Source organism: Neocloeon triangulifer, unplaced genomic scaffold (assembly GCF_031216515.1).
Source record: "Neocloeon triangulifer isolate White Clay Creek 2 clone unplaced genomic scaffold, ASM3121651v1 ptg000013l, whole genome shotgun sequence".
Classification (NCBI taxonomy): Eukaryota; Metazoa; Arthropoda; class Insecta; order Ephemeroptera; family Baetidae; genus Neocloeon; species Neocloeon triangulifer.
This window is the reverse complement of record NW_026775555.1, coordinates 7630282-7657358: the sequence shown is the minus strand read 5'-3', so window position 1 is coordinate 7657358 and position 27077 is coordinate 7630282. Positions and strand designations below refer to the sequence as shown.

At 39.3% G+C, this 27077-nt stretch overlaps 2 protein-coding genes across 3 annotated transcripts; both read left to right on the top strand.

Moving 5' to 3' along the window:
* Positions 1-97: 97 nt before the first annotated feature.
* Positions 98-22690, top strand: LOC132199225 (FERM, ARHGEF and pleckstrin domain-containing protein 1). The gene is made up of 21 exons (XM_059623796.1): positions 98-313; positions 9167-9393; positions 10158-10265; positions 10340-10562; positions 10619-10742; positions 10802-10889; positions 10939-11094; positions 11318-11478; positions 11542-11738; positions 11794-12036; positions 19294-19420; positions 19485-19650; positions 19704-19793; positions 19950-20171; positions 20226-20412; positions 20466-20575; positions 20628-20768; positions 21258-21424; positions 21478-21742; positions 21802-21909; positions 21974-22690. The coding sequence occupies exons 2-21, from the start codon at positions 9172-9174 to the stop codon at positions 22160-22162; spliced, it is 3294 nt and encodes a 1097-aa protein (XP_059479779.1). The 5' UTR covers positions 98-313; positions 9167-9171; the 3' UTR covers positions 22163-22690.
* Positions 22691-24413: 1723 nt separating this feature from the next.
* Positions 24414-26846, top strand: LOC132198739 (uncharacterized). Of its 2 annotated transcripts, XM_059622938.1 has the most exons (5): positions 24414-24635; positions 24835-24989; positions 25187-25746; positions 25810-26493; positions 26558-26846. In XM_059622938.1, the coding sequence occupies exons 1-5, from the start codon at positions 24616-24618 to the stop codon at positions 26591-26593; spliced, it is 1455 nt and encodes a 484-aa protein (XP_059478921.1). In that variant the 5' UTR covers positions 24414-24615; the 3' UTR covers positions 26594-26846. The 2 variants fall into 2 exon arrangements, with proteins under 2 accessions (XP_059478921.1, XP_059478920.1); XM_059622937.1 differs by having other exon boundaries at positions 25810-26846.
* Positions 26847-27077: the final 231 nt, after the last annotated feature.

Genomic DNA, 27077 nt, shown 5'->3' with positions numbered 1-27077 from the left:
CGCGGAGATGCGAGCACTTCCGGTGCCCGGGAGATCGGTGGGGGCCGCGACGCGAGCCGAAGACGGGCGGAGGCGGCCGAGCGCACCGTGAACGGCGAACGGAGCTGCAGGCGCAGGCTCGACGCTCGAGCAGACGAAGAGATTCGGGAAAGAAGCTCGCGGAGCGAAAAAGAAAGTGAGATTGCAAATTCGCACGGACGGACAGACCTTCGTTGTGCGTCTTGGGGTGCAGTGCGGACATGTCGGTGCACGAGCGGCGCCGCCGTTGACGATTCGCGGGCGTCACCGGGCCCCCTGCATTCACACCGAGAGAGTGAGTATTTTTTTCCATTCGTCCCTCTCCGGGCCTTTATTTTGGTGCTGGAGAGACACGGGGGCGCGCGAGAATCGATCAATGCCACCTCTCGATGCCCGACGAGACGTCTCGGGAGGCCTTCGCTGGGCTTCCGAGGCCCGAATCGGGGCCGGCTGAGCGTCCAGTGAGATATGGTCCAGAGCCGTTCGCCAGCCGGATCAATGCCACCCCCGAGGAGCGAGTGCGCGCGGGGTCAGCCAATGTTTGCCCTCTCTTGAAACGACGGCTGCAACCCTTCTTGCAATTTTCATGACTTCCCTTCCTTGTTTGTGCAAAAAGTAATTACGCACACGATTCATATTTTCCCCCTAGGCTTAGGTGTTAGATAAAATTTGTAAAAGCTCAAAATTTAGGATTTTCATATTTGTTCCCTGTTTGGGGTGGTTTTGATTTTGGGCGGGACACTCCTCGTATTATGAACATAGGTTTAGTTTCTTTCTCAGTGGGGTGGAAAAGAGGCTCGTTCTCGCCGCCGTCTTTTAATTGATTTCGCACGGGGTGCGTATCGCACTCACGGACCGGGGGTGGCCGGGGAGGGTGCATGAATGTACATACCGAGTTTTTGGCGTGACCTACTTTCGCAAGGGCTTTTCCGCTTAACAGGTTTTCGTCTCGAGACACCCTATTTGAATTTGAACTTTGATTTTTTGCAAAATTGAAAATAAATTCCTTACTTTCTCTTTATTTTTAGATAATGTTAAATAATTTTTAGTTTGCTTTTGTAAATATCAATAAATTAATATTCCATCAATTTTTTTTATTTATTTAAAAAATTGCATTTAAATAAAAATTAGTTTTTGAAAAAAAAGTGATAATTATTTCGGATTAACTACGTTTTGACTTTTTGACAGTTTTGATTAAAAAATAATTTAAAGAAAATGTACATGTAGTTAATAATTAATCAAGTTGGAAATTTATCAAGATTGTTCTGAAGTGCAAAACTGTCTTTTTGAATTAAATTTTTTATCCATACAACTTAATTTTAGGCTTAAATTATTGATTATTGAATTTTTCATTACATCAAATTTTCGGTCCGTCATATTCAAATTTAATCATTTTTAAATATCGCCCTTTCACGCCAAAATTTTTGTGATTTTGCAGCGCGTTGATGTTATTTTTTCTCTCTCTCTCTCTCCCCATTTTGTTTTTTGCGAGTTGCACGGAGCGTTTCTTTGTTTTGCTGCCCCCTTTCGCAAAAATCCAAACAAAAGCTCTGCTGCAGATGGATTTTTTCCGCAATGCTCTTTCTTTTGTCCGCGCCGTTGGCTTGGCAGCAGCGACACAAGCTCAGCCTCTAATTGACAATTAATTGCCAGCAGCAGCTCCCGACGACCAAAAGTAGTGCTAAATCGGGATTCTCAGAAAAGTTGTCTTCAATTTATCGGAAAATTCTCGATGGAATTAATGAGATTGAAATTTAAAAATGCTCCGAATTTAAAAGAAATAAATATTATTATGGAAATGAAGAAAATCGGGCTTTTCCTCGTTGTAAAAATTGTTTTTATTCAAAAAGCCGTTTTGTTTTTGAATAAAAACAATTTTTTGCAACGAGGACAAGCCCGATTTTCTTCATATCCATGATCATCTCCTCGAGTGTCAACTTCATCAAACAAATATTATTATATAATAAATTTATTATATTTTTGTTTTTGAAACTATAATTGCAAGGGGAATTTTGCTCTTCGTAATTAAGTGGAATTGAAATTTAATTTCTAGCAAGGTTTGTGTTCACATCGAATGAAATTATCTTCAGAACGTTATAAAAGGCAAGTGGCAGTTGCAAATTAACGGGAAGATCCGATTCCCAGAAAATTGGTCTACAAAAAGATACAAAAAAAACCTGACTCACTGCAGGCTGAAAAGCCGGTTTTGTTTGAAGGCTGGTTTTTCACACAAAATAAAGAAAACCAAGCACTTTTTTTTTATAAATAAATTTTTGAAATGAGGAATTTTTAAATTAATTTGGATATTTTTACTAAATTATTAGACTTTACAGAACCCAATAAAGGTGACATCTTTTAGGCTTCAATTTTAAATAAAAGTCACAATTGAAAGTAATTTTTTTTATAGTTGAAGTGCGGGATAATTTGTATTTGTATAATGTATTGAAACAATTTTTAAAAAAAATCCAATAAAAAAGTTGAAGATGTAACAAATAAAAAAATTACAAGAGATTTTAATTATATTTTTTTCAAATTGAATGGTAACACTCGAGGTGGATTTCATGAAAAATTGAAACCGGGCGAACCTCGTTGCAAAGAAAAAATGAAAAAAAATAAAGGACAACTGACCCCAAAGGCGACCAGCAGACCGCAGGTCGCCTTTGGGGTCAGTTGTCCTTTATTTTTTTCATTTTTTCTTTGCAACGAGGTTCGCCCGGTTTCAATTTTTCATTATATTTTTTTCTATTGAGTTTTTAACTGCTGAAAGAAATGTTAATGATGTAATTATTTTTGTTCAATATCAATAAAATCCAGGCATAAATTTAAAGGCTGAAAAATTTTTGGCGTGTCCATAAAGCAGAAGGAAAATTCTCAAATCAAGAAATATTTGAAATTGTATTATAATATTTTAAAGTTATTTGTATCTTATAAATTTTTAATATTTTTATCATCCAAGAAGATTAATTAATAATAATTCATAATTAAAAAATATTCATTGTTGATATTTAACAAATTTTAAGAAAAATAAAAAGACTTCCCCAGTCTTGCTAAAATTAAAATGCGTTTCTGCTAATTTGTGGTTTAATAAACATTTTCGTTCATTTTTTTTTTTTTTTTTTTTTTTTAATTTGATTTTTGTTTGTGAATTTTGTAATAAAGAACTACAATAAAGAACTCTAATGAATCTTGAATTTGTGAGAAAATGACTGTGAATGGAACGCCAAGGACTGGCTGTGCGGCGTTATTTGCCCCTCGTTATCGCCGCCGCACACCATCTTATCAGCAACAATAACAAACACCTCGCTTTGTCTGTCTTTCGGGTCGGCCGGTCGGAGGCTGCTGCAGCACACAAAAGCCAACTGCGGCCACTTTGCTCTCCCTTTGAACTGCTGCACAATGAATGGGGCCGCCCACGCCCCCGATCGCTTTCATTTACCTGAGGAGCAAAATCGCGCGCCGAGACGCCAATTTTCGCAAACACTCGACCAGATTAATCCACTCACACGCACCTAATCTTGATCGATTGCACGCCAAAAGTGCTCGCCAGCGACTCGTGGCAACGGCGGAATTTTAAAGATGAAATTTTTATTCAAAAAAATTAAAGATTGTAACTTTGGTGGACTCCAATATTTAACTTGATTGTAGAAATGCATTCAAAAATTGCGTAAGACGTTAATTTATATTATGTTTATTGTATATTTATTACTTTATTAATCTATAATAATCAAATAAACTTTATAAATTTATTTTTTATTTAAAAAATTGACGTCAAAATAACTGCTGCAAACAGCGTATGTACAAAATTAAAAATTTAGCAAATATTTAAATTTTTGGAAGACTTTAATTGAGGTTAGCTATAGTTTTTATTTGTTTCTGAAAATAAAAGTATTTCGTCACTTTATTTAATAAATGAAGGATTTATTAATAAAGTCCTAAGTTGCATGAAAAGGCTATAAAAATTAGATTTTTTTCATAGAATTTTAATATATTCATGATTTGACTTTTATTCCAACGTTTTTTTTTTCAAATCAAAACAATATCCTGCTCTGTGCATGTTTTGGCTGCAGCCATAATTGATAATTGAAATTAAAATTATTTATGCAGTTCATATTTAGTTAAACAAAGTGATTTTCCTTTCCGGCCGAGGAATGCGTGACCCCGATTACGGCTGCATACTTAATTATGGCGTGTGTGTGATCAGTGGCGCGAGCCAGACTGCACCAGACAATGATCAGCGAACAATAACTGTAAAAGCGCCAAACGCAGAAGCTGCTCACCAGCGACGAAAGCAAATTCAACACCGCCGCAGCAAACGGAATTCCACGCTGCAAAAAAGTGTCCCAACTATTTTTTCCCGCAAATCGCGCCACTGCCAAATTTGTGTCGGCCAAAAGTTAAGAAAGAAAAAAATGTCTAGATCTCTCTCGTGACTGGACACAATTTTTTGCTCGCCGAAGGTGAACAGACGCAGAACAGAAAAGCTGGTTGCATAACTCGGATTGAGAAATTAATCATCGTCGCGGCGTTGTTGTTTAGCGTTGTTCGGGCTTCTGTTTTGTTTTCCGCCTGTGTCGCCTCTGACTTCTGGGGAAACAATCCTTTTTGCTTTTATTTAATTCTGTCCATTCGAGAAACAAGAAACATCCTATTTTTAGAAACTAATTAAATTTGTCTTTCATCCGTCGTACATATTTTTTTATTGAGAAGTAACATGTAAAAAGGATATTGATCACAATTTAATTTAACGCTTACTATTTCATCAATAGCAAGAGAAAATCAAACAGAGTTTGATATTTTTTTAATAAAGAAGTAAATTTAAAGTACAAATTAAAATATTAATTTATTTTAATCATGCGACGGACATTTTTACAATATTCATTATTCATCAATTATTATTATAAAATATCCTTTTATTTTCAATTATGTCCATTAGAGAAACATCCTATATTTAGAAATTAAATCAAGTTTTTTTGTCCTTTGTACATAATTATATTTTTATTTTTGGAGAGAATTTGAAACAGAAAAATTATTTAAAAAAAGGAGATTGATAACAATTTTATTTTACGCTTACTGTTCATCATAGCAAGAGAAAATCAAGCAGAATGTGATCTTTTAATAATAACAGAATAAAGCAAGTTAAATTTTTAATTTATTTTCAACATTATTTTTTGCTCTCGCAACAAGTTGGTTATGAAATGGAAAAGTAAGGAATTTAAAGTGAAAATTAAAATATTAATTTATTTTCCTCACTCATTCCGGACATTTTTACATCATTTTAAAAATAAAATAAATGCATCAGAAATAGTAAAAATACAAAAAATGTATTATTTTTTATTGCATTCATTATAATAAATTGTGATTTTTAATTTACAAGCCACTTTAAAAGCATTCCTTAATTGGACCAAAAATTAAACTGAATAAATTCTTCTAATTTTTCCGCAATTCGTTTTACATATCAGTAGTGTCTGGGACGATTGTGATTAGTCTCTCCCTTTCTCTCTCTCTCACTGATAGCCCCTGCGCTTGGCCGCGAGTGGCGTTGCCAAAAAAAAAGGGAGAAAAGGCACAAGAAAGATGGCCAAATATAAATCCGTTTAATTTTAGTTCGCAGCGAGCAGAGCTGATAAATTTTATCGCTCCGACGGCTCCTCCGCCGGCTCTTGGGACGTTCAACTTTGATCAATACTGCAATTTATTTTTACGAGCATGATTACATTAAATGGACCGCACAAAGTCAAAAGACTGATCGCAAGAGGCTTCTGGAGAAGATTAATTCATCAAAGTCGCTCTTTTGAGGCTTACCCAATTATATCTCCAGTCGTTAAATCCATGTCGGTAATTTATTTAAAAATCTATTCCGATTCAATTTTTTATAATAACTTAGTTTCTATTGTTTACATTTTTTTTAATCCTTCTCATTGCTTAGAATTATTCTGCTAAAAATTAGTGAAAAATGGCATTATAATGAGAATTAATTTTTATTTCATTAAATCATTAAATTATAAACCCATTGACAACCTTTGAAATATGTCATTTTCTGCAAACGTTAATAGAGATGCTGCACTTTATTAGAGAATTTGAATCAAACGAAACACAAAAACTGATCGTAGATCGAGAGGAAATTGATCAGTGGTAGGTTTTTTGACAACCCTGAGTAAAAATGCGCGCTGGCCAAAAACTTTTTCTAGCGTCCTGAGGCGGGCGGGCATGTTGGTTGTGGCAAACAATGAGCTCAGCGCGGTTTGTCAGAGGCGGTGTAATTCACCCAGTCTGGCTGCTAAAAAAAGTCACGAGTTGATGATGCGGTCATCACATGCTTTAATTATGTAGAGACTTTTTTCGTTTGGCAGCGAAACACGCGGACCAATTTCATCCTGCATGACCCGGGGCGCTCCGGAGACAAACAAAAGATGAAATGTCACGGGTCATTATAAGTTTTGCCTGTTTAATTAAATTAAAGCTCTGCCATTAATACCTTATTTTTCTAAAACTTATCAAATTCAGGCAATGTTTAATTAATTAATAGAATCCTAAATAATTACATTATCTGGAAAAGACTGGCTTCAAATGGAAAAAAAATATTGGAAAATAAATAATCATTTACATGAGCTTAACCTTAATAAAAATTATTCTATTTGCTTTTATTTAATAGAAATTCTTATTTACAAAACTTGCAAGTTTTTCAGATATAAATATTTGAAGAGTTCCATGTGTCAGTATAATTTGCCGCTTTAAAAAAATGAACTGAAATCTCAACAATCCTAATGACTTTTATGGAGGAACAGGGACCAAATATGCTTTAATTCAAGGTTTAGGACTATAAACCTGATTAAAAATTTTAATATATGAAACTGAAGATTTTCAGATGCGTGCAGAATTCCATTTGTCAAAATATTCTGGCGCTTATTTCATAAAATGATATGAAAATCCTTGACGAACCTAATAATTTTGAAGGGAGAAAAGGAATAAATTCCTATTTTATTCATGGTTTAGGACCCGATTATAAATTTCATGTACGATACCTAAATTACACTAAATTATTGAGATGTGCAAAGTTTCATGTTTAATAATTTGGCGCTTGTAAAAGTTTAACAGAAAAATCTCGGTGTCACCAAAATCTCAACAATCCAAAAAACTTTAAGGGAGGAACAGGAGGCAATTCTGCTTTAATTCATTGGTTTAGGACTAAAAATGATAAGAAATATTTCATAAGAAATATTTCATACCTTGCAGATATCTAAGATCAGAGGCAATGATAGAACCTGTAAGGCTGATCGCGATCGCAAATATTGAGATCTCGTCCGCTCTTATTGGTCCCACGAGAACAAATTTAACTCGCCACCGAAATAAACAAAATAAATAAACACCCCTGTTCCGCGCGAGTCTCTCTCGGAATGAACAATTCAGATGGGTGGGGTCGCGCGGGGTCGATGCGTTGCGTCTGGAAGGTCCTTTGTTGACGCTCCTCGGTCGACCGGCTGCTGGCGGGATGGCTAATTACGAAACAGGGTCAACTGGTTGAGTCAACTGCGGTGTTACTGATGAATATTAATTATGCGCGAGTCGCAGAGTGCGCGCCGTCGACGACGATGCGCCCATCAAGAGCCACTCTCGCTTTGTAATTAGCTACGCGTGCATCAAAATTTCAAACTCGGTGCAATCGATGCACCAGAAAAGATCAAAAGTTGCCAGCAAATCCAAAATTTCTGAAACTTTTGCTTTCATTTGAATAAAATCTATAACCTGCTAGACTGGAGTAATAAAAAATTATTCGCTTTTTAAACCAAAAAGTATTTTCTCTATTTCTTTGATATCTTGAATCAATCAACCGTTTCAAATTGCCAAAAAACTTTGCATAACAAAAGAAGATAATAATAAAAATTAATTATCACTTTGATTGTAAAAATCTGTCTTATTTATACAAGTTTTTGTACTTTACGTTTAATTTCGCAACTCTTGTTTGCAGTTTACAATGATGCGTGGAAGAGAACGAATATTAAAAATTGAAATCCACACAGAAGCACTTCATTTTTTAAAAGACCGATACTTGCGGTTGCAGCGAAAGAAACGGAAAACCGGCTGCTTTTGCCATTAGGCGCAGCATTCCATTTTCGGCGCAATTTCTCGCAGTCCATTCTGATGCAGAGCGCGGACAAAACTAGTTTTGAAATGCCGCAAAGTCTGCTGAATTTTTTATGTCGCCGCGGATCGAAGCTCCTCGACTTTACGACCAACCAGGCTCACCACTGCAAAATCAATTGTCAGATAATTGCGAGAAAAACAGATACTGTGAGCTCCGTAAAGGCCTCCGGAAAAGTCTGCGGATCGATGGGCTGCTGTCCAATGTCTCTATGTTGGCAAAGTAATTCCCAAAGCAAAGAATGAATGGAAATTCAATTCAGCATCTTATTGCAGTGAAAAATCTCTCATTGCATCCATGAACGTTTGACTTTGAAATAAAAATTTAAAATAATATAATTTTTGGCAATGGAAGGAATTTTAAATTTTTTCACAGTGAATTGAAAACAAGGAGATTAATATTTTTTAAGAGAAATCGCTACAATGATATCTCACCTAGTGAAATTAAATAATCAAATTTATTTATTTTAAAATTATTTTGAAACATTAAAAAATTTAAAGATACATGTAAATTTAGAACTTAAATAACCACTTTTTAATTATGATAATTTTACGCTGACCATGTTCCGAGTCAGTCAACCCACTCGCGTTTAAAATGAATGTCAGGATTAAAGCGGCATATTTTCTTTCTAGCCGATCTAATGAAATTTTAGCACATGCTCGGTCTCGGCTGACATAAAAGCACCGTGAGTAAACATCTCGGTTTCTCGGGGCCGCACGTTCACCGTCGCCGCGTTGTACTCGAGTGGCCGTCAGATTCGAATGCCGAGATATTTTTAATCTCTCATGCAGCTCCTGCCACGTTATTTTTTCTCATATTTTCCCCTTTCCTGGTTTCCGTACGTGCGCTTGAAAATCGATTCGCGTCTCTCGCATCCGTTCGAAACTCTTCTATAAACCTTTCCTCATATCTTATGTATTAAACATGCAAATCAAAAAGGTTTTTAAAAAAAATTAAAAATAAAATTTTGCAGAGGTTTTGATTGATTGATTGATTTGTTTGTTGCAGGCTGAATGACTTCCCGAAGAATGCCTGAGCCGAGCGGTGCGTGCATGTCACACTACGGCAGCCTCCGCCACTCGCACTCGACCCCCCTCACCCCGGGGGGCTCCTCCATCGGGGGCATCAGCGCCGACCCATCGAAAACGCCGCCTGCCACGCCCAAGAAGGGTGGCAAAATCCTTGCGGTTCGAGTCCAAATGCTCGATGACTCAATCACCATGTTCCAAGTTCAGGTTTGTATTTTGAATTTGAAAATTCAAATTTATCTTAAATCAATTAAAATGAGAAGAATTAAAAAAAAATCATAAAATTATGATTGATTTCACATTATTTTTAAGTTAAAATGAAGATTAAATTTTTTTTCATTTTTATGAAAAATGAGTAATTTTTGCGGATTTAAATATCATTTTGTTTGCCTACAAATTAAGAGTCTCAGAATGTGACTGAAACCGGTACATTTGCTATTTTTTTCCACAATTTTTACAAAATAAGAATAAAAATCCTGTCTGGAGTTATTTATTCATTAAATTTAACTTACAGATTGTTCTATCCTGATTAAATTTAAATTAAATTTTCTTTTCTTTTCTTGCATTTGACTGCTAAGAATAATAATATATGCTTGCACAAGTCTCAATTATTCATAATCTCACAATTGTATTTGTATTAATAATACTTATTTCAAACTTCAAGTCGAATAAACAACAAGATATTAAATAAAAATACTGCGGCGCCTGGCTTGCAGAAACACTAAACTTAGTAAATTTAATATCCTGCCTGCAACAAGTCTGGCCTGTAACCAGACACCATCCATCCAGCACATTTGTGTTAAGTCATTTCGAGTGAAACTCGAAACCATGCAGACTATCTGTTGTAATTTTTGTGGCAAAAACTGCTCTCTTTAATTAAATGTTTTTATTGAAATGGAAAATTTATTTATCTATTAATTTATTAATTAGTGAGTAAAAAAATTATAAATTTGAGAATAATATCATTTCAGGCCAAAGCCTTGGGGAAGTTGCTTTTCGACCAGGTCTGCAGGCAGCTCAACCTACTCGAGGCAGATTATTTTGGACTTGAGTACACAGACCTCAACACAGGCGCTAGAGTGAGTTCTTAGAATTTAAATTCATATCATAAATTTTTTTAATCAATTTATTTATTTGCGTGGTCTTTTTTCAGTACTGGCTGGACCTGGAAAAGCCATTGAGTCGACAGGTCGGCCTAACCCTTCCAGAGAACCTTTTGAGATTCTATACCAAGTTTTACACACCGGACCCTGCTCACTTGGAGGAGGAGTTTACGAGGTACTTGCTGTGCCTGCAGGTTAAGAGAGATTTGGCCCACGGACTGTTGCAGTGCAACGACAACACCGCAGCTCTCATGGCCTCCTACATTGTGCAATGTAAGCGTTTAAATAGCTGCTCTCCAATTAAAAGTCTTGACGGTTCCAATTTTTAGCTGAATGTGGTGATTATGTTGTGGAAGACTACCCAGATCATACTTATTTGTCGTCTTACAAATTTGTTCCGCACCAAGATGCTGAACTTGAGCGCAAAATTATGGAGAATCACAAGAAGCATGCGTATGTTAAAACTTCTGAATGTTATATTTTACTTTTTTTCTAAATTTTTTTTTCAACAGTGGCCAGAGTCCTGCTGAAGCAGATCTAAACTTGTTGGAAACTGCTAGGAGATGTGAATTGTATGGCGTGAAAATGCATCCAGCCAAGGTAGAAAAAAGTTTTTGTTACTTATTTAAATTACCCTTGAATATTTTAGGACCACGAAGGAGTACCTCTTAATCTGGCTGTGGCTCATATGGGAATTCTGGTCTTTCAAAACTACACAAAAATCAACACATTCTCTTGGGCAAAAATCCGAAAACTAAGTTTCAAGAGAAAAAGATTTTTAATCAAATTGCACCCGGAGGGTTATGTAAGTAATGATGAAATATATTCAATTTAGCTTTCGATTATGGCGATTGTTTCTCTCCGACTAACTTGGTGATTTTTATTTTTATTTTGGGTGCTTTGGTGTTTGGTGCTGGCCCTGGATTGCAGAAGACTGAGGTACATTTTACTTAATTAAAAGTTGGCTTTTGTTTGCAACATAGATTTGCAATATTATGTTTTATTAACTTCTTATCGTGTCTTTGCAGGGTTATTATAAAGATACTGTGGAATTTTTCTTTGAGGGTCGAAACGAGTGCAAGAATTTTTGGAAAAAATGTGTTGAGCACCACGGTTTCTTCCGATGTGCCACCGTTAAACCTCAGGCTCGACAAAAAGCACGAGTAATTAGTCGTGGCTCATCATTCAGGTTTAAATCATAAATTTGATCTGCATTCAAAGTTGACTTATTAAATTTTATTTAAAAAAACAGATACAGTGGCCGAACTCAAAAGCAAATTGTTGAGTTCGTTCGAGAAAACTACGTCAAAAGGCAAAATTTTGAGAGATCTGCCATTCCACCTCGCTCACAGTCATTCAGGCATTCACGCTGTGTTCACTCTAGCGTGGCCAGCGTAGGGACAAGTATTTCTGCGCACCCTCTACTGCCTTTAGGTGACAACGCTGTTGGTACGTCCTTTTTCTCAATTCTTAATTTATTGTCCCTAATCAAAATAAATTGCAGCTGGCACCCCAGCTTCCTTGTCATGTGGATCGATGACCCTGGAGGACCCTGGCTCTCCAGGTGGGCGTTACCCTGGCAGCGCACCTTGCACTTCCCCTGCGCACACAATTGAGCACCACCACCATCATCACGCACACCACCACTCGCACCAAGGTCTCGCCGGCCTTGGCAGACCCACTTCACGCCAGGACACAATGAGTCCTCCGACTTCGGCAGCTTCAAGCCCAAGCCCACCACCAGCAGGTCAGAACACACTCCCTAGTAATGGGTTGAATGGGGGGCAGGGGGGTAAGAGCCCTGAGGGCAGCTCCAATTTGCCCAGTAGGGCCTCTGACCCTCAGCTAGGCAGCGAGCCTTTTTTGAGTAGCTATCCGGAAAAAAGTAGTAACATGTCCCACGATGACATTTCCCACGATTCTTATGACCTGTTGAACGAGGGTAGCGACGATGACGAAGATGAGGAGGAGGAGGAAGAGCCTCCTTATAAAAACGTGGCGGTTACGCACCGGCTTTTGGGTCGGACGCGGAGTGACCCTGCCCGCAAGGAAAAGTGCGAGGAGAACCAGCTGCGGCTGGCCAAAAGCGAACCCTCGCACAGCCTTGCCGAGGCAGTGACCACGACTGATGACGATGACGACGATCGTGCGTCCGACCAGTACCGCTTTCATGAAAGAAAACCTTTTGAACCCTTTTATGCTAACCAGATTAGTTATGTAGACAAGCCAGGCGACCACCGGTTCTGCACGCACTGCCGCCAACAGCAGCCGATGCAGGCCACTTTTGGCGGCGTGCGGAGCGAGCCAATTTTGTGTCCAGTGGGACTCCGACGTTTGTACTCGGATGAGGATTCGAGCGATCAATATGTGGAGGCCAGGGTTGACCCTACCGAGGAAGAGGAAAAAATCCCCTCGTCATGCTCCTCTCCCGAAATGTTCCCAGCTCAGGAAACGCAACTCAGTCCCCGCCCGTTGAGTGCCCGTTTTCCCAGCGGTCGCCTCCCATCCCCTCCGCCAGGTTCAAGCGTGTTTTACTTCCCAGAACCTGGTGAACGCGTCGTGTCCCCGACAAATGGGAAAAACGCTCGATTCTACCCTGCCGGTGTTCCCGAAATCCCACCCTACTCTCCTAGGCAGCCATTAATTCCAGACTCGCCGTCTGTTTCGCCACCCCCAAAAGAACGAGAATCGCGACCCCTTAAGTCACCCCCTCCGCCCAGCGGAGTTCCAACTTCGCCACGCGCTCTACTTTCCCCTCGCGCACTCCTGTCCCCTCGAATGGACCCTTGCAGCCCAACAGGACGCTTTTTCCCATCAGACGGGACAAGGTCTCCAAAATCACCAACTTCCCCCAGGCAATCTCTTTTCATCCCCAACAACGAAGCGGCCTCTCCAATGAAGTCACCACCACCTATTTCGCCAAAAATTTTAATGCATCAAGCCTCTGTTGATATTCTAGATGAACCGGGTGAACCAAAGCAGCAGCAGGATATCGACTATGTCCTTCACAAGCGGCACTTCCAGCAGTCAGACAGCGGCTCTGGCTCGGAAAGCTCTTCTGACCACCGCGCTCGAAGGGCAACTCCCAGAAGGAGGGTATTCAACAGCCACACGGACGGCGCCTGCAAGTCACCGGTGGCCCTTTTTGCACGAAATTCCCTTGAGCAACGGAGGCAAAAAATTCCTAAAGCAAAAGGGCTGGACGTCGTTGCCCTGCACCATTTGCCACCGACCAACGCTTTCTCTAGCGAGGATGACACCATGGATGAAAACTCAATGGAAGACCCACCAAAGGTGGTTTCAATCGAGCAGCGCCGGGCTGATGTTCATGGCTTGAAAATGGCCTTCATGCTGTCCGGCGTCGAGGAAGAGGAACACCCGAGGCCAATAGATTCGGCGCGCGTTGTTCTCACTGAGGAGAAGCAGGCGTCTACTGAATCCGAAGAGCCGCCGTACGCAGAGGTTTATGCCGATTCAGTTACGGACAACTCTGAAAGGGTTGAAGAAGCACCACGGTCGCCTAGTCCTCTAGAAAGACTCGATGAAGAGGAAGATGAGGGCAAGGATGAGGTGCCGAGTCCGCCGACTGAAGATTCACAGCCGCGGCGCTCTAGTTTTTCTAGAATGAAAAGCATGTCTGAGGAATCCGATGACACTGAGACGGCCAGGACTGTTGTGACGCCACGTCATGTGGCACGAAAGCATAGCCTGAATCGGACTGCGTCCATGTCTGAAGACTCTGACGCTTGTTTGAACAGCGACACAAGCAGAAAAAATAAAATGGCTTCGGATGACTCTGATCTAGAGAGCCGAGATATAAAACAACGAATTATTCCAGAAATCAGAGAGGAGTCCTGTGATCTAACACGGACTCTTGAAGAGCGCCGTAAAGCCTTGAAAGCGTCCAGTGAGGACGACTCTGACTACTCTGGTCTTCCTGTCAGCATTGACTCAACCAGAGTGAATATTGAAGACCCAAAACCCCGTCGGCCGTTGCTGGGCGAAGATTTGCGCCAAGACTCAATGAGCGAGTTGGAGAGGAAATTGATTCGAGCCCTGATGCGCACATCCAGCACTGATGAAGAAGGTTTGCTCAGCCGGCAGACATCAATTGACAGAGTCATCATGGAAACGTCAGACCCTAGCGAGCTTGAAAAAATTCTCATCAGAGCCATAATGCGAAGCACGAGCACCGAAGATGAATCATACATTGCTAAACAGTCATCAATAGACTCAACAAGAATCACAGTCGAAACAACGCAAGCCAGCAGCCTAGAAGAAGCTGCCAATGACCCTGCAGAACTTGAAAAGGCCCTCATCAGGGCATTAATTCGCAACTCTAGCACTGACGACGAAGCTTTATTCAGACAATCCTCTTTAGATGCAGCAACTGCAAATCCGGTTCAACAAGCGCTGGAGTTGGAAAAGGTTTTGATCAGGGCTATCATGAAAAGCTCAAGTGAAGACGATCCTCCTAAAACTGGTGACGAAAAGCAGAGTGAGTTAGAGAGATTTATTTTGCAGTCTCTGGAAAAAATACCCAGCGATGACGATTTAGTTTTCTTCAACCCTGACAAGCGGCGAGCGAGCTGTCCCATGACGCAAATAGAGAAGGACGCAGCCGAGTTTGAAGTAAAAATTAGCGATGACGTCAAAAAGCCGCGAAGAGCAAGCGAAGGTGGTCGCAATCAAACGGCCGAATTCCATGAAGACCTAAAACCCCGAAAAACCAACGAGTCGCTCTACCACTCGACACACGACTTGACCAAAAAGCCGGCGCCACCAACTGCGCAAGAATTATTCAAAAATCCTCGCCGTCGTGAAAATCCCACTCGCCGCTGCAGCTACCCTCCAAGCTCAAGTGAAGAGGATGACGCCTACGTGAAACCGAGACAGACAAAATCTAGTTACGTTCCGAGCTCAAGCGAGGAGGAAGAATTAAATCACAGATCAAAAACCACTCTTTCAGACCACGCCTTGTCTCGTAGAACTCACATTGAAGGCCTTCGGAGGGCAATGTTGGATTCCAGTGGAAGTTCAAGCCTTGAAGATGACAATCCAGTTTTTGTTGAAACAACTGGAGTCGGTGCAAATGGCACCAACGTCTTGCTAGACTACGCTCTCGCCTCCACTTTTCCACCAGCTCGAACCTTGTCCAGAATTAGTGAAAGATCAACTACTTCTGAACAAGAGCGATCTACAGAGGAGGAGGGGGAAGGAGAAGACAGCAAACTATCCTCCTCAGACTCGGATGACACAAACAGCGAAATCTCCAGTGGGGCCGGGAAAGGCGAAAACAGTTTGTCTTCAGACCCATCTTCTTCTGAACAAGTTGAGAAGGAGAAGAAGCGACGGAGTTCTCCGGATTTGGTGAAGGAAGAGACAAGTAAAACTGTGACCTTGGAGCCACCACCACAATCGGTCACAGCCAGCACCTACATCGCTCCTTCAGTCAGCAGTGCCTCGTTCCTGGAGACGTTTTATCTGGAGGTGCGGCCAGAGCAGGCCAGTCCTGTCACCCTTCCATTTGACTCGTCCTCAACAGACGAAAACCAGGCCACCCTGCAGGACTCGCCAAGCTCGAACTCGTCTCGCTACGACATCCCCGTCACGGTCACTACCCAACCCGACTTTTTCACCCCCATAACCTGCACGCCCCCTTCCACCCCACCCACCCACGAAGACGATGATGACATGATGTCTCCAGATCTCCCTCTCCCACCACCCCCTCCAGACTTTGGTCGTCCCAGTTTAATGGACGAAAGCGGCTGGGGAGACGAACTGCCGCCGCCGCCACCAGACTTCATCAATGTGTCTCCCTCCTTCAAGGAGGAGGACGTGTTCATTGTGCCTCCAGCTGAAAGACGTCGGCCCTTTATTGACTTTGACTATCAGAGTCCGTACGCGTCCGGTTGCCACACGTTGCCGCGACGACTCAAGGACCCTTTCGAAAAGCTCTCGGTCGCCCACACGTCGCACACCCTGCCCCGCAGGCACAACAAACGCGACGACCCGCCGACTTCGGGCTTCAAGGGCCAGCGAGTGATCATTCCGATCAAGCCTACCACGTCTGGGCACAACACGTTCCCCAGGCAGAAAAAGCAAAAAGACGTGGCGCCGAGCAAGGAGGCCCACAGCAACACCCTTCCGAGGGCGCGCCACCGCGTGGCCGTTTCGCTGGAAGTGCGTAGAGGTCGCGTTGTCACGGCACCGGACACCGACAGAATCCCAAACTTCCCCTCCAAGCAGTCGGAGGTGTGAAAGAATCAATCAAGGGGCCGCGGGCGTTTTTCCGCATTTTAACTAATTCAGTGTGCGATCCAATTCTCGAAAACTCACTTTCCCGCACATTTTGCGTTTCCTGATACACGCGCTCAACCCCTAGGGAATGAGAACATTTAGCATGCAAATCCCTCTTGTGCTTTATCCACTCATCACAGGTCAATTAAGCGCCCGACACAGTCGACGATGAATATTGACAACTATTTCTTTGGCGATGACGTTTTCCGACTTAAATATGATTATTATATTGATCAAGTTGCATGAGCTTTTCTGATGAGACCCACCTTATAATTAATTGTTTTTTTTTCTTACTTCTTTCGCTGACCATCATGGCAGATTTCAATCATAAAAACATCCTTTTTACTATCTCTGTTCGCTTTTCCTCATTTTAGTAGCTGAGCTAGTCTTGCTTCTTTTTCGTCTGCTTTTTTGTTGTTGGCATCACCATTTCTATATATATACATATTTATGACAAAATACTATATATGCCTTCATTTGCTTGGCTTCTTTTTTAACGATTAAAATTCTTCTCTCTGCGTTTTACAGCGCGAGACCTGATGGGAAACGCGTGGCACTACAGGAATGGGGTGCGCTCATACTATCACTAATTCTCTCTCAATCAATCAATTCGGTGGCAAAGTTAATAAGAACGCAATTGTACTGTTCAGCATTATACATTATAATATTAATAGCGTTGTATACTCTCCTTTGTATGATGTTTGTACGTCTATATATTTTTTATCGATTAATATCACTCGTGGCTGAAAAACTGCTGAAAAATTGACGTCACCCAGCAATCCCGTAGCATATCGTTCAGAAATAAAAATATTATATCACCCATGGAATGACGCATATTTAAAAAAAAATAATAATAATTTTAATTGCTGCATTTTTGCTCATTAAAATCCTTGACATAAAGGTGACGTCAGTTTTAATTAATTTCATTTTTTATTTAAATGAACGTAAAGAAAAAACAGTGACTGCCACACGAAGCTGCTTTTAGAGGCCTGCATTACAATTAGTTATCATTATTTCACCATTCTTGTAGACCCATAATTTGAAATAGAATCCTCACCGTGAGTGAGTTTAAGATTTTAATCGTTCTGTACATATGTAAAAGTTTGAACTGAGTTTTTAATATATTATCACTTATACACATACCTTTAACATATACTTAATTAATACATACATATATTATATTGTGCATGAAGTTCTTTACTTACTCATATAATTATTTTATGGTGAATCTCATCAGAATTGCCAGCAATAATAATTTATTTGGTTTGAAATTAATTCGAAAGAAATGCATGTGAGTGAGTGACCAACAACCAGGATATCAAACACACACCACGATTGGTTTCCATTTGTTGTATTTCCCTTTGAGTCGACACACTTACTATTAACATGCTGAGAATCATTCTTTTCTTATTAATCTTGACCCCTGGCCTACGCAGTTTGATCAAACGACTGGTTCCTCATGGCTGATTGGCAGTCACTGTTAGAACACACGAAATAATTTTGAGATTTATTGAGCAAAAATATTGAGATTTAATAAAATTATAATCATCAAGTATTGCAAGTGATCAATGTGAAAAACAATTTGGATATTGAATATTGATGTTTAGAATTTTTAAAGAGAAAAACGGCGAGCATGTAGAGAAAAGGCTCAAAAGTTGTTGGTGGACTTAATCAACTAAAAAGTATAGAGTATGAATTAAAATTTTTTTAAACTCCTTTTTAAGTGCGGTGCCAAATTCTAACCTCATTAACTAAGTTATTGTTTATTATGGTTGTTCTGGGTTGGGCCGTCCAATTAATCTTTATAAAAAAAAAAGAAAAAAATACGACGGCCCCGAAAGAGCGCTATTTATTGATCTCTGTTGAGGAAGATAAAGGTTGTTACTGTAATTGTTAAAAAGTGGAGACGGTCTGCATATTTGCAGACTCTGTGTGAGTGTGATGCACACCTAAAGTCATCCAAATGTTTTGTGCTCTGCTGTACATTCCATAACTATTATTCAAGCAAAAGGCACCTTATTAATTATTAACACTAGAAAGAACGAAAGACAGTCTCAAGTTGATGCGATAAATGTTGACCTCTGCGATGATATTTTCTCTCCCCATTTCTAAAAACGAGTCTCGCTCTCAACAATTGTAATTTTAACCCTGTTATACAATAATAATAAAAACTTGTTTTGGTCATACCCGACTCTTTTAATGTATGGACAAAGCACACCCATTCTTGCTCTCACTTCTCATTCCGCTTTACTAACCAACATTGACGACTAACTTGGGGTATGTTGAACTCAATCTGTTTTGGCATGGAAATTTTGTGTGTCACTTCTACTTAAAAACAATCAAACAAGCAGTAATCTTTGCAGTTTGTTTAAACAAAACAAAATTGTAGACTGAAACAATTCAAAGCATATTAAAATTTGGCATGTTTTCCAAATTATACCTTGGTTCAAATATACCTCAGCAGTTTGACAAATATCAATATATATATGATTTATGTTTCCTTTTCAGCTTAAATAGGAATTTATATTGTTATTGGGCATGTCACTTCTTGATTTTAATTTGAAGCATGGTTATAAAAAAAAATCAAATCTCTTTCCTTGAAAGTTCAAAAATATTAAAATTTCAATGATAGCTATTGATCGTGCATTTTGCTATATTTCCCATAAATTTTATGACCACGGTCTAACCTCTTTTTCGATTTCAGCTGTGGATATGAGCCCAAAAATGCTGAATCGGCACGACATCACTCCTCCGCCTCCTTACCAGCCTCCAATGACGAGGACTCTTCCACCTGTGTCGCCCAAACCAGTCATTGTTGCTTCAACGCCACAGTAACAAAATCTGCTGGTTTTATCTCAAGACAAAACTAACATCGTTTTTTTTTATTAATTGCAGTGAGCCTCCCAGAGGCATTGTCAAGCCAGAAATTCACCAAGCCTTTGTGACGCCTACAAACGGACACATGTCGCCCATCGTTGCTCCTGTGTATCCCATGTTTCCACCTAGCAATAATGAGAACAGCTACATCAGTCCTCCCATTGATGTTGACATTCGCAGAAGGGTATTAAAAGTGGAGGGTAAAAATTTTAAATACTAAATCATTTTAAATTACAGAGATTTCCCTCTGACCGAGCTTACTTTATGGCAAAGGAATTGTTGATGACGGAGAGAACATACAAAAAAGACCTGGAAGTTATTGTTGTGGTATGAGAAAGTTTAAAGTTACATTATTATTTAAAGAATAAGAAAAGAGAAACTATTGGATAAATTTAACTTCAAGTAATTTGTGCTGGTGATGAAATTTACCAATATTTTGGAGATTTTATATTAAATAAAAAACTAAATTACAATTAATTTCAGTGGTTGCGAGAGGAGTTGGCTAAAGAGGAGCCAACCAATGAGCTGGATGCCCTTAAAGGCCTCATCAATCTAGTGGCTCCGCTGCTGCAGTTCCACACTGCTTTTCTGAGAGAGGTTGACACCAGACTCTCGTGCTGGGAAGGTCGAAGTCACAACACGCCGCTGAAAGGCGAGCAGCAGAGAATTGGAGACGTCCTGGCCAACAACATGAATATGATCCCTGTAAGTTCTAATCCAACTTTTGAAAATATTCCTCTAAACTTTTCTCCTGCTCAGCTCTACGAAACTTACATCGCAAAGCACAGAGCTGTATTAGAAACTTTGGACCTCGCCCTGCGCCAGTCGAGGCGTCTTTTGACCCTCCACAGGGATTTTGAAGCTCAGAAAGTTTGCTACCTACCTCTGACCTTGTTGGCCCTGAAGCCATTGCACCGAATGCTGCATTACGATCGGCTCTTGGACCGTGAGGAATTTGAGTTTTGTAACAAATCCTTAATTAAAAGTTTTCCACTCCAGGACTCATTAAACATTATGGACCACAACACTCTGACTACCAGAGCTGCACAGAAGCTAAACAAAAATTGGCACCCATCATTCAAAAGTTGTCTGTCGAACTGCGCACCTCTGTAATATCAAATCGGAGTAAATTGGCTTGTGTTGAATTCAATCGATTTGCAGGAGAGCTGGGCCCAGCTCAGTGAGCTCCGACGTCACGTCGCTGGCTGTGGAGAGGTTTTGGCTGGCAGGCAGCAGTTTTTGAGGCAGGGGTGTCTCATGAAGCTCTCGAGGAAGGGATTCCAACAGCGGCTCTTCCTTTTGGTAAGTTTAAAAATACAAAAATTATTTTCGTTCCCAAATTTGATAAATTTAATTAATTGAATCGGTGCTTCCCCGGAACTTTTCTTAATTAGTTTTTAAATTAATTCTCAGATAATTGTTAGTGTGCGTGCGTTTTTCTGTTCAAATTAGTTAAAAAAAAATGTAAAGTATATGTAAGTTAATTTTATCAACTTAGCTAATGAAAATTAGGAAATGAATGGGAATTGAATTTAAAGGAAAGTAAAAAACGAGTAAAAAAATCCAAACTTTTTCTTTACTAGAAATTTATTTTCCCTTCATGGGTCTGCGGGCCAATTTTTTCTCTTAAGATGCCAATTGACGCCCAGCAATGTTCAAATGATTGATTGATCTTAATCTATTTACAAATTCTTTCCCAAAATTGGGATCCATTGCGGAGTTTTTATTTTATTTTAGTTAAATTTAAAACTTTTAACTTAACTTATTTATTGAGTATGCAATTTCTTTCAGTTCTCGGATGTACTTCTCTACTGCAGCAGATGTGTCCCGACAAGCAATGCTGGCAGTCAGCAGGAGTTCAAAGTACACGGACAACTGCCCTTGAGAGGCCTCTTGGCAGAGGAGACCGAGGAGAGTCAGGGTGCTCAACACTGCATGGCCTTCACCTCAAGGGGCAGGTTAGTTTCCATAGAATTGCTTTGAAATTTTGTATTTTAAATGTGGCTTTCAGAGTGACTGTGGTCGCTGCCAACACAATCGAGGAGAGGGATCGGTGGCTGACAGCTGTGCTGGCTGCCATCAGGGAGGCGGAAGAGTCGAAGGCGTTCAGTCCGGTTTTGTCTTCGTGCAGCTCATCGGACGAGGTGTTGCCTGGCATTGATGAGCCTCAGCAACAAAAAGCTGTAACTTCCGCTCAACGCAGCAACACCAGTGTCCATGTTTGCTGGCACCGGGGCGCCAGCTTAGGTTTGGAGGATCAGCTCAGAGCAGTAGAGGTCAGTTTAAGGAATGAAATTTATTTAAATCTCAACTAATTTTTGCAAATAATCACCAGAACCAGTTGAGTGGATTTTTGCTTCGGAAATTTAAGAACAGCAATGGCTGGCAAAAGTTGTGGGTGGTCTTCACGAATTTTTGCCTCTTTTTCTACAAGACTTTTCAGGTAAATACCAGTTTGAAAAATTTTCTCATTATAAGGTTGTCTAATTTATAATATTTTTCTCCAGGACGATGCACCTCTGGCTAGTTTGCCTCTCTTGGGCTACACTGTTTCACAGCCGGACGAAAAAGACGGAATCGCCAAGGACTTTGTCTTTAAGTTGCAGTTCAAAACGCACGTCTACTTCTTCAGGGCTGAGAGCGAGTACACTTTTGGCAGATGGATGGAGGTCATCAGCAGCGCAACGCAGCAATAGAAATTTACTTCATGTTTTTTGAAGTAGAAATACCTTGTTGCCGGTGTAGTCAAGGCCAAAATTTTTAAAGAGAGTAAATCCCCTGTTTGGGTTGTTTGACAACGAAAGAAAAGACATTAAGTTTTTTTTAGCAATTTTTGAGAAACTTACAAACATTGTATGCGTCAACCATTGATTTACGACCATCCTTCCATGCGGCAGCTCCAAATTGTGTTAACATTTTACCCCTGAACTACTTGATGCCATATTAATATCAATTTTTAAGTCAACGATTTGTTATGTTTAATCCCTTAATCACTCACAAAATTGAAAACTTAACAATGTGTCATACTTTTTATTTGTTTTGAATGATTGATTAATTTATCATGTTACATCTTCTTATTGATTCCTGCATACTATTTTAATCTCTTGGAAGCTTTCCACACTTTTTCATTTTAAGTTTTTTTGCAATTTGGAACTAAAAATCTTTTATCAATGTCTTTAGCTTAATAAATAAATTAAAATATATACACTGATTTAAAACATATTCCTTTTCTTACAATCTTGCATTAATTTGATTTTTTATTTAAAAATAGTTTTGTGGACGCAACAAAAAGTATTGAATAAATAACTGGCAAAAATGGAATAAATTTGTAATAAAATAACCACAAGACTTAAGTGATGGCAACCACTGATGAGAGATTTATTTATTCATTTTTCTACAGCTATTTGAATAAATTATCAACTGCACTTCATAAGTGCAAAGAAAACAAGACAACCTCCGGCGAAAACTCCAATTGCAATGTACACAAAGGTCAACGTTGACTGGGTCATTTCGTCTAATCTGTTTGGAACTTCCTCCAATGCCTCTTGTTTTTGCTCTCCTACCATGTAGGTGGTGATTTGGAAAACGTTCCCTTTGAATTCTAGTCCAAACATGCTTCCGTTTTCATTGTCCTCCACAGTACGGACGATTTTCAAAACGCACAGGTATGAGTCGTACTCGCCCTTTTCAAGACCCAGGTTGATGTAGCTGGTGGCGAATTTGGACTGCATAATGGTCTCACCATTTCTGCTCCATTTGCAGTCCTGGTCTCTTCCGGAACCCAAAACTGGCTGTTTGAGTTTGTACTCCCTGTTTGGTTCAAGGTCGGCTACTCTCCGCGAGTAGCTGATGGACGTAGCGCACGACAGGGAAAGCAACCCCAGCAGGAGGAGCACAGAGGTGGACATCATAGGCGCCATGGCGAGACAGACAAAAATTTAGCAACTTCGGAGCAGCGCACCTAATCTTATCTATTCAGACTGGAGCACCTTTTTCTTGATTGTGTAAAATTGCTGTTTTTGTGATAAATGGACCGTTTTGAGTGTTACGATTTTTTATTGGCCTTCATTTCAGAGAGTGCTTGGCAAATATTTGACTCTTCTCATAAATTAGGACGAAGGCAGACAAGAAACTATTGCATTGCACATTCTAATTTTAAGAGGAAGAAAAATGTGATGCAAATTTAATTTTCTATCTTGCTGAACAAGAAAATTTTACTAAAAAACTCTTGCCAATTTGACAAATTTTAAGATTTAAAACTAAAAAAGTAGCCAAATAATGTTTAATTATTTCTTCAGATTAGACGCTTGCAGAACTGAGAATCAATAAAAATATATGCTACACAAATTTATGTTGAAAAAACTAGTGTGACGCTGTTTGTTCACTTTTGTTGTTTTACTTGTTTTATATAATTGAGGAAGGTCTACTCTACAAGTCTACAAGTACACATAGTACAACCGAAAATACCGATATTAAAATACTTAATTTTTATTATTAAAAAGATCCTTTAGTAGATATCATAGAGATAATAATTAGTTTTTTTTTCAAATGCTCAGCACTTAATTATATTATAATCTTGTATTAGTTTTCGCACTAATAATCTTTAAAACCAATTGGATCGCAGCTTTGCCCGACGCACATCTTCTGCAATTTTGCATAGCGCGCTCTTTATTTTTACAAGGAGAATATTAAATGGATATATTTTTCTTTCAATATATGTATAAAACCAACATAATATCCTTTTATTTAAACTCGTGAATTCGCGAAGAAACATTATTAATATCATTTTAATTTTTTTCCAATTTTCAAATAAGACGAAAGATAAATTATGTAAATTATAGCAAATAAATGTATCTAGAATGAATTATCCAACAAGGAATTATCTCTGCAAGAAAGCATCTCTGAATGTAGCCTCTCTGCTTTCGTGACGTCACAGAGCTGCCGAGCTTGTCAGCTGTCAGTTTTCCGCATGCACGAGCCACGAGGGCTACGAGGTGACCGACCACTCTGTATGTTTTGATTTTTCCCATTCATACGTCGATCTGCAATTCCCGGAATCGACAATCTTTTTCAGTGTTTTTTTAATCTTGATGTGACAAAAGCTGTCACGAGTCTGATGCCAACACAAAACTGAAAACTGAACCCAAAAATGTCTGTAACGGAAGAAAGGTATTCAAATTTTTTTTGTCTGTGGGCGTCAACTTTTTTCGCCATTTTTATGATAAATTATACTGTACAACATTAACGCATTAATTTTAATTCAATTAAAAATATTCTGTCTTTAATATTTTACCTTCAAGTTTCCCAAGTTTCTATCTCTCGTCATGAAAAAATGTAGTGTGTTTGATATTTATGGCAAAATTTTCAGAATCGATGGAGATTTGGAGCTGGAGCAACTTCTGGGGATTGCTAGAGCGAAAAGATCAAAAGTGAATAACTTGAGACCTTTGAAGGAACTTGCTTTAAGAAAACTAGCAAGTGTTGACTGTGCCAAAACCTCTACAGCACCCTATCAGTACCTCTGTAAGTCAAATTGTTAATAAAACTTGTCCCTACTCCCCATCAATATATTATGAAATTTGTTTTCGAATATCATTGCTTTAAGTTGAACTAAAAAAAATGAGGGAAAATATAAATATGACATGTATATAGTTAATTAAACAGATATAAATTTATATTGCCATTGGCTTATAAAATCTGATCCATTATTTTTATTACAGCTACTCCGCTACGGAAAGAAATTTTGAGCTACATGGCGGCCGGTACATTCCAACGAAAATCACATATCATCCAAGCGGAGAATGACTGGCATTTTGAACTGGCGAGCCGTCTCTTGAATGACCAAATAACGGAGTTTGAGTTTCGCATCCTTGGTGATCCATTCATCTACAGTTCAGACAATGAGCGAGACAAAAAAATGTGGCAGGTGCTGATTGAAAATTGTCCTAAATTGGAGAGAATCGTGGACAAGCGCTCTGGTAGTCATCATGACAACTCTATGCCAAAGAAGAAAGACTACCACAAGAAATTTTTATTCGTGAGAAATGTGATGCACCACCTCAAAAAGTTTCGGAAACTGAAGCATATTGACCTAGAACACTACGTTTGTGACTCAAAAGATTTGGCACAGCTTGCCCGTCATTTTCCTCAGCTGCAAACTTTGTCTGTTGCCTTCAAGTTGGTCCACCGTGAAACTCTGAATAATTTGTTCCTTCTCCAGAACTTGGAAAAATTGGACATCCATTGGAACACTTATATTCCTAAAAGAGAGAAGAACCAGGTTTGTTAAAAAGACAGTGTGTCAATTAATTGTATAATTAACTTGATTTTTGTATTTATATAGTTGGTGCTGAATGAGCAGTCCCACCACCGAAACCACTTCAAAGCAGAATGCATCGGGCACCTACCAAGACTGCAGTACTGCTCAGGAGGTGAAAAGTTCCACAATTTCCTTCCCTACCAAGGCAAAACACAACTCTGCCTAAAGCACATTAAGGTTTTGGGTGGATTCAATTGTAAACTGATCCCCTTGTTGGAAGAACTGCATCTTGAAGGACCTCTCAGAATGAAACCAAATGCGATTGGAGCTCTTTCAAACCTGACCAGACTGTTTTTGATAGAAGTCAAAGACTCAGATATTTCTGATTTGCTAACCCACTGTGGTGGCAAGCTTCATGAACTGGAAATATATTTTGACTTGGAAGGAGCGACAAATCCTTACGAGATATTCGTCAAGTGCCCGCAACTGCGTTCACTCGACGTAAACTCGAATCTGTTGAAGGGAGAGAATGACTTCTTCAAATCTCAAGTGGATGCAAACTACTTCAAACGCATGAGGAAATTTTCATATGATTGCTCGAAAGACCATTTCCCACCTGATTTGACTCTACTTATACTGACAGTGCCAGACTTGGAAAGTTTTTATATGGGTGATGAGAACTGGAATATTTCTAAAGATGACCTGGCCCATTTAACTGCGCAGCTAGTCCAAGGACACATTTTGCAGAGTCTAAAGTCATTTAAGTTTGTGAGTTTCAATCCAGAGCCTAGCTTGTGCAAAGAGTTTATCAAGTTCCTCTGTCTCCTTCCAGTTCATGCCCCAAACCTTGAATCTATTAAATATTTAAGTGAAGATAATGCATTTGTAGAGCAAGCTGAAAAATCTCCTGTACTCAGTGGTATGAATCAAATTGATGGCTTCTATATTTCAGAATTTTGAGTGATATCTTCCGATATCTTCTTTGTTTTCATATTAGACATCCGCAAAAAGTAAATTAGGAATTTATTCTCCTTTTGTTATATGCTGATTTGTAATGGATGGATATAATAAAATAAATAGACTGATCGATTTGATATCAGATTGGCTTAAAAACTTAAAAATATTGTATTTGTGCTTAACATTGATGACATAATCAAGCATAGTATAATTAATACCAGATGTTGCACAAATTAACTCCTGTTCCAGGGTTATTTGTAGTTATATAACTGTAGGTTTGCATTCGGAATTTTACTGATTCTCGCCCCTAGCTACTGCGAAAGGGCAACAGCCTTTTGAGGTCATTCCTACTGATCTCAACATTTTAGTCTGAAGTAAAAAGGAAAAGCGAACAC